This window comes from Artemia sp. Qi Xiang Cuo, chromosome 21 (genome assembly GCF_049724085.1).
Source record: "Artemia sp. Qi Xiang Cuo chromosome 21, ASM4972408v1, whole genome shotgun sequence".
NCBI lineage: Eukaryota > Metazoa > Arthropoda > Branchiopoda > Anostraca > Artemiidae > Artemia > Artemia sp. Qi Xiang Cuo.
This window is the reverse complement of record NC_142814.1, coordinates 44,129,006-44,142,866: the sequence shown is the minus strand read 5'-3', so window position 1 is coordinate 44,142,866 and position 13,861 is coordinate 44,129,006. Positions and strand designations below refer to the sequence as shown.

At 34.6% G+C, this 13,861-nt stretch overlaps 2 protein-coding genes across 2 annotated transcripts in view; one reads left to right on the top strand and one right to left on the bottom strand.

The window, feature by feature from the left end:
• Positions 1 to 4,805, top strand: part of LOC148939602 (salivary peroxidase/catechol oxidase-like) — a 66,142-nt gene extending 61,337 nt beyond the window's left edge. The window contains exons 11-12 of the mRNA XM_089107189.1: positions 312 to 510; positions 4,556 to 4,805. Coding sequence (XP_088963315.1) covers positions 312 to 510; positions 4,556 to 4,728 — 372 coding nt within the window. The 3' untranslated portion in view covers positions 4,729 to 4,805. The remainder of the gene's footprint in view (positions 1 to 311; positions 511 to 4,555) is intronic.
• A 7,025-nt stretch (positions 4,806 to 11,830) lies between these two features.
• Positions 11,831 to 12,851, bottom strand: LOC148939601 (uncharacterized). Its single transcript, XM_089106923.1, has one exon. The coding sequence runs from the start codon at positions 12,839 to 12,841 to the stop codon at positions 11,831 to 11,833; it is 1,011 nt and encodes a 336-aa protein (XP_088963049.1). The 5' UTR covers positions 12,842 to 12,851.
• Positions 12,852 to 13,861: the final 1,010 nt, after the last annotated feature.

Genomic DNA, 13,861 nt, shown 5'->3' with positions numbered 1-13,861 from the left:
TCATTTTCGTTTATTTTGTCTTGAAAATGAACCGCCTCAAGGTCGCAAAAATTTAAGAGTGTGCTAGTCCTTTTTTTAAAGTCCAAAAGGATTTGAGATCAACCAGCCGTGTGGCGGTAGTATTTTTTGCGGAGGGGGGAGGTGTTTTCTTTTGTGTATTATCCACAGGGGAATAATTTTCGGGGGGGGGGGGTATTTTATGGGAGGATAAACGCCGGCCACGGGCAACGCTATAGTGTTGCCTCTGAGAAAATAAGTTATTAAATATTTTCATCCTACGTTGATAATAATATATACATATTTATATTTAGGTCGTAGCAAGATTAAAATCAATGTATGCAAGTGTTGAAGATATAGACCTGTATGTCGGTGGTTTATCCGAAAGACAAGTGCCTGGAGGAATGGTTGGTCCTACTTTCACATGCTTGATTGCAGATCAGTTTGCTAGGCTGAAAGAGGGAGACCGATTTTTCTACGAACATGGAGGTCAACACGGATCTTTCACTCCAAGTGAGGCGTTTTTCTTTGTGATTGTAAAAGCAGCGATATGTAGCATGCATTTTTGAGTGGTATGATAGCGATTTAAATAAATAAAAACAATATAAAATATGACACCTGTGTCTTTAGGATGTTGAACTATATAAAACAGTTGTACTGATATCTAAGTCTTCATTTCAAAAGGCCTTGAGCATTTTTTTTCCGATTTATAATAAAATACAAAAATTTAATAGACATAATATTATTGGAAAGAGTTTCTGAATATTATTTTGAAAATACTTGATTTTATTTAAACCAGCCAACATTCTCTAATTCATTTTAATCCTGAACCACGGGACTTAAGTGTGCTCCTGGTATAAAATTTTATTTTTTGTTTTTCAACCTGTATTGCGCTTGACTTTAGAAGAAAAGCAAGAAATGCCATGTGCTTCATTTGTTTTAATCTTTGAATAGTATTTTTTTTTATTTAAACACTTATGCTTAGTTTTTTTAAGTTCTAAGCCTAAAATTCTTAAAAATAAAACAGATATGAGATTTTAGACAAAACACAAATTAGATACAAGTGCTCTCACATGAAAGTTAATAGTGACATTAAAACTTAAAACAAACAGAAGCTACCCTATATACGAGGAAAGTTACTATCCCGCTTAACCCATCCCTCTTTATGTTGCTGCTTAACTTAAGGGCTTGAATTGAATGACTGAATTCACAATTTCTATCACATAACAAGAAATTAATTGTATTTTCACATTGGTATGAAGTTGCACTGTTTTCAATATCGAAGAATGTTATAAGAAGAGTTGCATGACATTAATTGTGCAACGCAACTGCTATGACTACAAACTTCACAGCTTGCTTAAAATACAAGTAGACTTCTCATAGGTATCCTTCAGTGCGGCGTCGGGTATATTTGGTTCCAGGGGTTCTATGGAAAATTCAGATTTCCTGGAAGGTGAGGTGGTTGAAAGCCTTCTTGATTTCATTGTGTATTTCCCAAGATCAGTAAACCACGAGGAAAAAAAAGCTCTTGAACAGTTAAAACAAAACTCAAGCATCATTATCACCAGGGCTCAATCAATCAATCAATCATTTTATCAATACTAAAACACTAGTACAAACTTAAAACGGTTGTTCGCCCCAAGAAGCTTGGCCTGTTATAAGCCAGACAATACATTAATAAATAATATTAATATAATTAGCAATATAATATATAATAATGATATAAATAATAATAATAATTAAACACTGAAAGAACCATTAACGGTACGGTAAATCCCACAATGCATATAAAACAAAGATAAAGCAGAATACATACTAGAATACAATAAGACAAAAAATTTTAAAAAAGGGTAGTACAGAAACCAAGAAAGTAGATAAAACAGAAAGGACAAAACTGGCATTAAAAACATGAAACAAAAAGAAGAAATAATTGACACGAGGACTTTAACAGTTAGGAAGGTTACTGAAAATAACATAAAATAAAAGGAGTGAGATGATGCTTGCTCCTGGGACCGTGTGAGCCAGGTACATAAATGGGCAAACGAATAGCTTTTGGGTTTACCAAATTTTACAGTATTTTTCCCTATATATGTACATAATTTGTTTTTATAGAAACTGCCTGTCCCCTCTCTTATGGCATTTTTTATTAAAGTATAGACTTCTAAGACTTCTTTTTCTCTCTTACAAATATTATTTCCCATGGAAAAAATCCTATTTTTGCTATTGGTTTAGACTTTAAAAAGCTATTCGAGAGTTTTAATCAATTGAAAAAGAGACTAATCTTATAAAATTTGTGTAAAAGGTGTGCCTTCATTTTATTGGCAGAAGAAAATACTCTACAGACGCAGAGGCTTTGAAATTTGCCAACTTAAGCTTCATGTTTTCGTAGAGGTAAACAGACATCAAACATCTAACTGGAATTGTGGCAGTCAACTAGATACGGGGAAGCAGACTTGAATAACCAGTTTTGCCTGTCTTAAAGACCTTAGGAAAGTTTCCTCAGTGTTATGAAATAAAAGTACAGGGAGATTGCCAGAACACTAACTGATTATAGTCCACTTTAAGTTAATATATTATGGCGCAAATATTCATTGATTGTTTCTTTTATTTCTTAATTCGCAGAATAAGGAACTTTCAAGCATTGAATTTGTCAATAGTCTTTTAGATTTTGAGACTTTAAGTGACTGTTGAATCTTATTTGATGCAGTCAACAGATAAAAATGAAAATAAAATGAACGTAGGAGGATTTATTCATATCGAACTGCAATGTCAAACAATGTTGTTATTCATGTACCTTGCTCTCGATGGGTCAGCTTTAGAGTAATTGAGCAGAATTTCCTAAGAGGGAGGTAAATTTGTGTACTTGCAAAAAGCAGACATCGATGCTGTACCATACCTTCAACTAACAGACCGGAAAGTCAGAAACAAAGGAGAGGGAACCTTTCTTATCGTTCCTATTTGGATCTTCTAAAGTGGAGGGATCAACGTAGGTGTCTGATACAAGACTTGCAAAGTACAATGTTCTAGCTGGGTTGTTTTCGAAAGTTTTCTAGAGATTTTCAGAGAGATTGTTGAGAGAGGTTTTCGTTAGAGTTTTTCGGGGGGAGGGGATTTCTTAAGAAATCAGTCGATCGAGCATGGCAGTTCAAATTAATAAGACACTATTGTATGACTGTTCTTACTTGACAAAACTCTTACTTGACAATATACACACATGGCCAATCAGATTTTCAAACGTGGCGTTATTTGCTTCCCCTTCAAGCAAAGGGATAAGGAATAATCCTAATAAGATATATAAAGAAATCACAAAGTTGAACCAATGAAATTGAAAAACTACTGCTGAAACACACTTTTTACTCAGTGAGTGAAACACGCTATGTATGGATTTTTACTAACTGAAACAGACTTTTTGGCCAGAAATATAGAAGACTATATTTATCTTACTATATATTTCTTTTTGGTCTTTTCTCTTTTAGGTTTGTGTATATATTTATAGGAGTAGTATATCAACTGAGGCTATTATCATGTGTAGGAAACATATGAAACCAATAACAACCCTGTTTTGTCTTTTCTTGGTGCTTATGTGTAATTCTGAAGGATTAGCATATTAATTAAGGCTATTATTATATAAAGGAAATATTGTAGTCTATGACAACAGTGTTTTCAGTTTTTCTTTAGTGTTTGCAAGTGTTTTTGTGCAAGTAAAAAATTAATTGAGGCTTATTACGTTTAGAAAATGTAGGAAACTAATTACAAACTGTTTGATTCATTTGTGGTGTTTGTTTGGATATTTCTTGAGTAGCATATTAATTGTAGCTATTTTTATGTATAGAAATTTGAAAAAACTAATGACAACACTGTTTTTTCCAGGAGCATTGCTTTGTTTAAGAATAAATTTACAAAACATAAAAGCCAGGGAACCTTTTTGGTTCGTTGGGTCAATTCCAACCTCAAACACATACATCTATGTAAATAAACAAAAACCTATAATTCCCACCAATGGGCTAACGGCATACTTCAAGTAATAATTCACTCATGGCATTACTAAACAAAATGAAAAAAACTGATAATTCAAATCAAAAAATTCCTTGAAATTTTCTAGAAAATATTTCAGTTGTGCTCACACTAAACCACAAATAGTAAATGACTCCAAAAATATGGTCTGACGTGCTAAGCAGAAAATATTGACCAGTTCGTTTCACTTTGTTGCCACTGAAGTACATCTCTGCTTCAGCGACACATCTTTGTTGTGCTTCTTGCATTATAGCTGTGAAGATCCAAGCCAGTTACAAACATAGGGTTCCCACAGAAATTTTGGGTGTGACGGTTTCTCTTTGGTATTTGTTAGCAATTTTGTAGGAGAAGGATATTAAGTGAGGGTCTTATTATTTTTTTTCTATTTGCATTTTTTTCATCTTTGTCTGTTACATGTTGGAACTATTTGCTGATTTTTCTTGCACTGGTTCTTGGGAGTCTGATGGGTGATATTTTTATATTTTATGTCCAACACCCTTACAATTGTAACTGAATTAAACAAAAATAATAATTATATTTTCAGGTCAACTTGAAGAGATTAGGAAATTCACCTTGGCTCGCCTTATTTGTGATAATTCAGATGAAATAAAGATTCTACAGCCGATGGTATTTCGGGTACCAGGAAAATTCAATCCGAGACTCACTTGCTCCAGTAATGGCATACCTAAGATGGATCTAAGACCATGGAAAGAATAGCTAGTGTCAAACCAGCAATGCAAAATTATACATCTTTTAATTCTTGTATTTATTAATTCTAACTAGAGTAAATATATCTTCTTAAATAATTTTTAACGTCATAAAAATTGCTCTAAGTTCACGCCTGTCTCCACATTACGGCTCTATTTAGTTATGACAATGATTACACTAAGTAGATTGAGTTACTTTGTGACATAAGGCACTGAGTTGGGAAAGAATTATAATTTTTATCAGGCTACCGCAAAATTTGTTTGGTAATATTTTCCAATACAAACCAACTACCATATAAATTGACAATTGGATTAAAATTTTTTTTTTTTTGTAAACAACGGATACAGCCAAAAGTGGAGCAATCTTGTACGAACATGAATAACTAGAATTGCTCATTGATGCAATATCTTAATACACCGGTTATATTTATTTTTCTTTCTGGATTTTGAGTTATATTTTGGGGTGTTAACTGGGGAAATTACCATTTCTGAGATACTGACTGATTCAAATTGCTGGCTTTTCTCGTTCTGCTATGAACTAGAGTTCGCTCTCAATTAAGGTTGCGTCTGAGACCGCTAACATGATAATAGACATTTTCAAATAATTATTAATCTATGATAATAGATTGCCAAAGAAATATGGGGGCAGTGTTATCCCTGAATATATTTTATTGGTCCTTCCAACTATTTTGAAAACAATGGATTTCTCAAAGCTTTGATGGAATATCTGCGGAGCTTATGGAGAGAGACAAGAAAATAAAAAGAATAGGGAAAGGGGTATAGAAAATCTCTAATCCTTTTAAACAGTATTTCCTCAAAATTCCATTTTAATACCCACACTAAGGACTTACAGATACACCCTTTTAACAACATGAATACATATACTGTCTTTTGATTTCTTTTAACATCCCCTTCAGCTTTCCTCTGAAAGTTTCACGGTGGCTAGAAAAAAAGGCAAGTAAGGGGGAAGGTTGCCGATAGACCATTTTTGACTCTTGAAAAGGCCAGTAGAGCTTTCAATTTACATACACGTCAGCCCCATTCGAAGTTTTTACGACCAACCCTTCCATATGAAGTGGCTCAGAAAAAAAGATAACATTTAAGACTCATGGCTCTTTAATTTAGGCAACACTAGAGCGTTGGCTATGAAAATCATACGTAAGATAGTGTACTCTTATCTACAAAAATACATTAATCATTTATTTTATACCGCTCCTCCAAATAATATAAAATAAACCTATAGGAATTTCTGGTCTTTTCCTTCATTGGTCCTGCAAGATTTCAAGGTCCCTTAGAACGAGAGATCCTATTAATAGCCATCAATATATTAAACTTAGCTTTGCAGGGATCACTCTAGAAACATGATATTCACTATTCAACAGACTATTTTTATGGTTCATGTATTCTTATCGTCCCCTCTCGCCAACATCTTGTTCTTTGGCTCATTTTAGAAAGTACAGGCTACCCACATTAAGCTGTCAAAGAGGTAAATCTTCAGTAACATTTCAAACCCCTTTTATGGCAGTTGGGTTTCAAGTGAACACTAAAAAAGCCTGGGTTTAAGCATTAAAAAGTAGCATATCTCTTTTAAAGAAAAATAGCAGAATGCATTCTTTATTATTAACTAATTCGAATACTGCTATAATACACATGGGGACAGATTATGCAAACAATTTTAGTATCTTGAATAAAAAAATGTATGCAAAAAGAATGGGCACTTCTAGGTTTCGAAATTTAGTAGGCAACAGTGTTTCAAAATGAAGATGGGCTCACTAACTACTTCAAATTAAATAAGGATTAAAAAGGTGGTAAGACACTAGAAGCCCATCTTTTGAATCAACTGTAAAGTTCAAGTTGCGCAAGAAATACTAATTGTAGCCTCTTGAGATCTGAAAATAGAAAAGTCTCTGATTTTGGTGTTGTTCTCTAGTCAAGCAAAAACAATTTTTTATGGTGTGCATATTAATATTACCATTTTACATGATGGTATTCTGCACAAAGTGGAATTTTTTTAGTCACATAATTCTAATAAGTGTACACCTGCTAGCGAAGGGATTCTTCTGTTCTCAAGGCACGACTTTCTGTTTTATTCAAGATTTGTTCCTGATTATTATCTTGATTTCGGGGCTTAAAGCTTCGAGAAGGAACCCAGGAACAACGAAACAAAACCGATGAGCTGTTTTATTTGTTTTAGGAATTCAAGGCTATGACTCTTGATCCCAGGATCCAATCTCCAGCATTTTTACTAGGGGGGGGGGGAGAGAAGAGGGTCCATGTCTGGATAGTCAAAGGGCCTGGGATGTATAATATTTTTTTCTCCCCATTATTGGGGGGAACTCCCCCCCTTGCCACCCCCAAACGACACCCCTGCTTGAACTATTAGAACACATTTGCTAGTGTTGCATGCACAAAATGATGAAAGAAACTCACAGTCCACTTTTTCATAAGCTTTTCAAAAGGACAACAGCCAACCCTTTGGTCCATGAGTTCAATATCACCCATGTAGAACTTGAGACTACTTGTGGACATTTTACCTAAGAGTATTACCCTGGTTCTCCTCGCATCGTTTAACCTCTGTCTCATCTTCTTTGTCTTTCCAGTCGGAAGCTAGAAGAGCCCGTTCGTAATTATGCCATTAACATAGGCTGTGTTTCTGTCTGAGGGCATGCAAATTCACAGAAGTAACACTGCCATCATTATCATTTCATTTTCGACTAAAAGTATTGGGACTGTGGCAACCAAACGGTCTTTCATTATGGTGCTGTTCACATTTATTTTACTTTTTAGCAAATATGACCAGAAGGTTGACAAAAGTGAAAAATCAGTTATAATAGAGGTGAATGCCATCTGGTAGGATCTGACAAGGCTACAATTTCTGCTGACAAGTCATGTAACCTTAGATTTTCTCCCATAATTTAACAAAGTAAGACAACAAAGTGTCTTACAAAGTGTCTTTTACAATTGTAAAAGACACTAAAGATACTGGAAGGTGCGATTGAAAAGATAAATAATGAGTAATATTATAAGGTAAATTTGAAATAGTTTGTTTTGAAAACTGCTTCTCTGATTTGGATAAACTTGTAATTAAAATTTTCTAAGCAAAATCTTGCAAAATTTATCAAACAACAAATCATAATGACATTTCACTAGAACTTAAATTCAGAAAACTAAAGTCAATTGCTTTTAGCTTCCTCGATTACCCGATTGGAGCCGAGAGTTCTCGGACGACGACAAGAAGGTTTCCTAAGATCCGTTAGAGTGATCTGTTCAAAATAATTGTTGTTAAAACTGTCAATTAGAAGTCTAGAGTTGAAAAATGACACCTTATTTTTCTTATTAACTATTCTTGACACTTGCCCTTTTTTCCTCTTTTCTTATCATCGCTTTTTCATCTTCAAACCTAAATTTATTGAGTTAGTAAAGCAAGCACTAAATATCACAAAACTTTTGGAAAAAAATTATAGATGGCATTTCAAACATTCAAAACTTGGCTAGAAGAATAATCCCTCGCATTACAAATTTTTAAAGATAGTACCCACAGACTCATGGTCTTAGGAAAATAGGAACGTTGGAAGCAATAGCTGTGTTCGTTTTCGCCGTTCGTCGTTTTTAGTTCTAATAAGATGTTCTCAGTTTTACTCTTAAATTGCATTTTATTTTGCCGTTCTAAGAACGTCGTTTTAACTGAAAAAACGGCTCATAAGAGCTTTCCTCAGCCAGATAAAATTTCAAAGCCACAGATAAAATTTCAATCAACCAGCACAACAAAAAGGGAAAATATAATTGAAAATGTAGCAAAACAAGCAATAGAGTTACTAGAGGAAAGTGACTCTGACAATGAGCTCCTACTGGAAGCTGTGGCAGAAGATGTTTTCATATCAGGAAGCTCACAAATATGTTTGGCACTTGCTAATGGTGACTTAGAGATAGGAAAAGTAATTTTAAGCTTAAGACGTTTGAACAACTGAAAATATTCCTAAGGATATTGAAGCCTGGGGTTAGCTGGAATTTCTTAGTATTAGTTGTAATCTAAGATATCTAGGAATTCCTCCCAAGATGTTTCCAAATGACCCCTAAGGAATTTTTTGAAAGTTTGGAAAGTAATTTATGCCAAAAATACTTCCAGAACTTGCTGAAGATTTAAAAACTGTGGCACATATACAAAAAACAAATCACTACCATTTTTTTAAGATGAAAGATCCCATCAACCAAAACTACGAAATTAAATAAATCAATAAACTCGTTTTCTGTCATGGGTCATAATTTTAAAACTTGGCGCTCAAAAGTAAAACTAAAGTTGTTAAACGAAGTATGAGGCTCAGTTCGTCGTTCTAAGAACGACGTACTAAGAACGAAGAAGGACATTTCAAAGATAAGCGAAACATTTCAAAGAACGGCGAAAACTAACGGCTTAATTGTAAAACCGAGGATTGGATTTCCATAGAACGACAAAAACGAACACAGATAATGAAGCTGTAAAAAAAGCAACAGCTAAGGAGCAGACTAGATAAGTAGTTCAGGTAAACTTTGCAAGAGTAAAAGGCAAGTCCTAGAACAAAGTTTAGGATGCTAGAAGGTACGGCAATATAAAGTCATCAAGCATGAATAAGAAACTTGAGCGCTTCTTATAGCTAAATTAGAAAAGCCAAACTTGATTAAACTCAGATATACTAGAAATATATTCAGAAGATTGTCCAAGGCTAGTTTTAAATGTTTAATTCAATCAGTGTATATCATTTGCGGAGCAATTCCTGCTGCCTATTAAAGAGCGATTAACAAACCATAGAAACAGAAATTTTAGAACCTTGTGTTTTAACACAATTTAAGAAATTGTGTTTTATAGTGATTGCAGAACAAGAAATATTATATGGGTTTATCTTAATAGTGAGTTTATTATGAAAAAAGATCAAAATAAATTGAAAGAGCTTGAACCATCAAAAATGTCGACAAACAAAATTGTGGTATCATAGGCAGCGCAATAGCGCTGCCTAAGTAAAGAACGATGTTGGCACAAGTATTATTATTATTATTTTTATTTGGTTTTTCCATACCAGGACATTTCGTATCGAAGCAGTTGTCGTAGAAACTTTGAAAATGGCTCATTCGATTGGAAAGGCTAGTGCCCTTTTTAATAGTCGAAAGTGATTGGAGGGCAACTACCCATCCCCCGAGCCCATAATTCCTGCAAACACATCCAATCAAAATTTTGAGATAGCCAATTTGTTCAGCGTAGTTGATTTCCACATAGAAATTATATTTTTGAGGAGGACACTCACCTACAGCCCTCAGGGCAAGGGTTGTAAGTTATGCTCTTGGAGCAACTTCAAAAAGGGCTCATTTGATTGGAAATTTAAATGGCTAGTGTCCTTTTTAATAGTCGAAAGTGATCGGACGGAAACTAACACCCCTTCCACGCCCACCATTTCCCAAAACTAATCCAATCAAAATTTTGAGATGGCCTTTTTGTTCCGTGCAGTTTACTTTTGAGTAGGGCACTCCCCGTAAATTCTTCAGGGCAAGGGTTATAAGTTATGCCTTAAGGCATATAAGTTTTTATAGAAATATTTGTCGTAGAAACTTGAAAAATGGCTCATTCGATCTGACATTGAAAGATCTAGTGCCCTTTTTAATAGTCGAAAGTCATTTGAGGGCAACTGACCCCCCTCTCACGCCCACCATTTCCCGAAACACATCCAATCAACATTTTAAGATAACCATTTTGTTCAGCGTAGTTGATTTCAAGATAGAAATCATGTTTTTGAGGAGGACACTCCCGAACAGCCTTCAGGGTAAGGGTTGTAAGTTCTGCCCTGGGGGAGTATGAGGTTTTTATAGAAGGAGTTGCCGTAGAAGCTTCAAAAAGTGCTCATTCGATTGAAAATTGGAATAGCTAGTGCCCTTTTAATAGTCGAAAGTGATTGGAGTGCAAATACCCCCCCCCCCCCTACGCCCATCGTGCCCCCAAACACATCCAATCAAAATTTTGAGAAAGCCATTTTGTTCAGCGTAGTTGATTTCCAGATAGAAAATATGTTTTCAAGGAGGACACAACCCTCAGGGGAAGGGTTTTAAGTTCTGCCCTGGGGGCACAATGCATTATTTTTTTTTGTTTTTTCCTTTAGAGCAGGGCACTTCGTATCGAAGAAGTTGTCGTAGAAACTTTGAAAAGGGCTCATTCAATTGGAAACTGAAGTGGCTTGTGCCCTTTGTAATAGTCGAAAGTGATTGGAAAGCAACTAACACCCCTTTCAAGCCCACCATTTTTCCGAAACATATCCAATCAAAATTTTGAGATAGCCATTTTGTTCAGCGTAGTTGATTTACAGATAGAAATTATGTTTTTGAGGAGGACAGTCCCCCACAGCCTTCAGAGGAAGGGTTTGTAAGTTATGCCCTGGGGGCATAAAAGGTTCCAATCACTTTCGACTATTTAAAACGGGCACTAGCCACTCCAATTTACAATCGAATGAGCCCTTTTCGAAGTTTCTACGACAACTCCTTCGATACGAAGTGCCCGGGTGGAGAAAAAAAAAAACAAAAAACAACACATTGTGCCCACATCGTTCTTTACTTAGGCAGCGCTAGCGCGCTGCCTATGATTGTTAAAATATGGAGAAAAGGCGGCAGATCCTTTTCCTACCCTTTGGAATGTAAGCAAAATAGAAAGAAACCAAAAAAGATTAAAAGTTTGATTAGTAGCAAAACAAATACCAGCCACCAGGGTTACATACAGGATTTTTTTAGGGGGAGGAGGAGGGGCACAAATGGATTTTTTTCAGGGGAGGGGGCTTACAATAAAAAAAGTGTCAAAATTTGTTTCTATTAATTTTATTTACGTTTTTACGAGTCGGAGAATTTTTTTTTTTAGGGGGGGGGGTTTACCCCTTCCCTCTGGATACGGCCATGCCAGCCATACGTAATTACTTTGAAATTAAGCACCCAACATTTTTTTTTTCACTTTCAAGGTACCGAAAAGATCTGTGATATCGATGGTTGAAAAAATATTCGTAGAAGTCTATGAAAAAATATTCAAAAAAGTCTATAAAAATATTCCAAATAAGATACAAAAGTATGATTAATAGCAAAAGAAATACAAGCCATATACAAAGGTCTTATTCATCAATATACCACCCAAAAATATTTGTTTCACTTTTTAGACAGCGATAAGCTTTGCAACCCCCCTTGTCCATACACCTTTCTTTTTGCCCAATCTTACACCTCGCACAATAGTGCCATCCTCTGCATTTAGATGAAAAATGATAAGGTGGCTCATCACAATGCTTGCATAATGCACAATATCTTTCAATCTTTACAATATCTTTCGATTTTAAATACTGATCATATTTTTCAACCTTCAATAAAGAGCTCAAAGCTTTCTCTGAAACCAACTTCATTGTTTTAAATTCCTCTCCAAGCTTCAAATTCTCAAACAATATGAGAACTTCGGATACTGGGAAGTTTTCTAAGTTAATCAGTGATAGAATTTTTAACGATGCTATGGATCTTTCTTTGGGGTTCTCTGATGTCCAGGAGTAGAATATATTCAAAAAGCTTTCCCAATTCTCCATCTTTGATTGGTGTAGCATATCACAACAAATTTTCGAGAATTTCATAAAATCATCAACACTAAATGCATTGACAAAACTTGGAACGGCTTTTCCTTCTACAGCAACACACGCAAGTTCTCTTAGCGCTCCCATCTTGGACTTTGGACTGTCGGAAATTGAAAAATAAGCTTCAAGGAGTTTATAATTTCCCTCTTTCCTATATTCAACAATTAGTTTTTCTGCAATATCTTCCTTTATACCAAAAAAATCATATTTCTCGACAATATAATCAAATTCTTCCTTGTCAACTTTCTGGTAACCATGAACAGTTCCATTTTCATAATATTGCATGATAAATTGCATCGTTTCAAAATGAATATCGTTTGCCACAACTAAGTTTGTTCTCTTCTCAATAAAGTCAGTTTCAAACATGCACTTGAAAACATCGCTTACAGCTGTTAAAAGGTTTTTCTTAGCTTTAACATCGCCATCATTGCACCGTATAGTAACTATAGGACTGTCTATATTCGTCAGTTTGTTTAAGAGTGCAATAAAAGTTGACGGAGATTCGTCCATTGTTTTCTCAGTTGAGTTACAGAAACTTGACAAACCTGAACCCTATAAGAAAGAAGAAAGTGATATGAGATATATTTTGAAATTGCCTTTTTATGGGGTATTTTCATTAAAACATACCTTATTTTTGAATTTTTTTTAAAAAAAGACTAATTCTAATTCTAGACATACGAAACATTTTCCTCCCCCCATCAATTTATGCCAATGGTCGGAGACAGCAAACAGTTCATCATCTAGGACTTGTGATCTTAGGCGACTTGTTACTGCTGTGAGTTGTTAGCAGTAGTATTAGTAGTATCTGGCAAAATAGTGGAATTAATCTTTTATTTACTATTGCCATAACGCAGAAAGATTTCGCTTGTCGCATATAAAAACAAATAAAAGATCATGTGGAGTAGCTATAAAAACAAATGGGTCAATCAATATGAAACCAACACGGCTCCGATTCAAACTTTTTCAGAACTACATGAAATTTTGTACACTTATTCTAGACTTTAAAGTTAGTTTATTTAAAAATTTTCAAAGGTTTTTCTAATTTAACTTTTGAATTATAAAATGGTAAAATTTAAAAGGAAAAGTGGTTTTCGGAAAATATTACTCTTAAAAAAAAAAATACTAATTATAAAAGAGACACACAATCAGCGTCCAATCAGAAGCTTTAAAATAAGCTTCATTATAGCAATAGAAGTGTCATATGCAACAAAAGTAGGCCTTTCTTAGAAAATAAAAAATTTTCGCCCAAAAAAAAACTTTTTCAAAAGTAATTTTGAAACATTTCCAAGTTATTGCCAAATACATACTGATAGGCTACTGACTGTCAGAAATGACGTACAGCGAGCTGCACGTACCGTGCCTGACCAAAGTATACCAAACATGGTGGAACTGTGCAGTGCACATGGCACTCGAGAGATGCTACTGTCTTTATAAACGAGCAATAATTGTATATTTATGAATGTATGTATATATGTATTTTTTCTCGAAAACGGCTCCATATTTTTTCTACTTCCTACCTTTAGAAGTCGG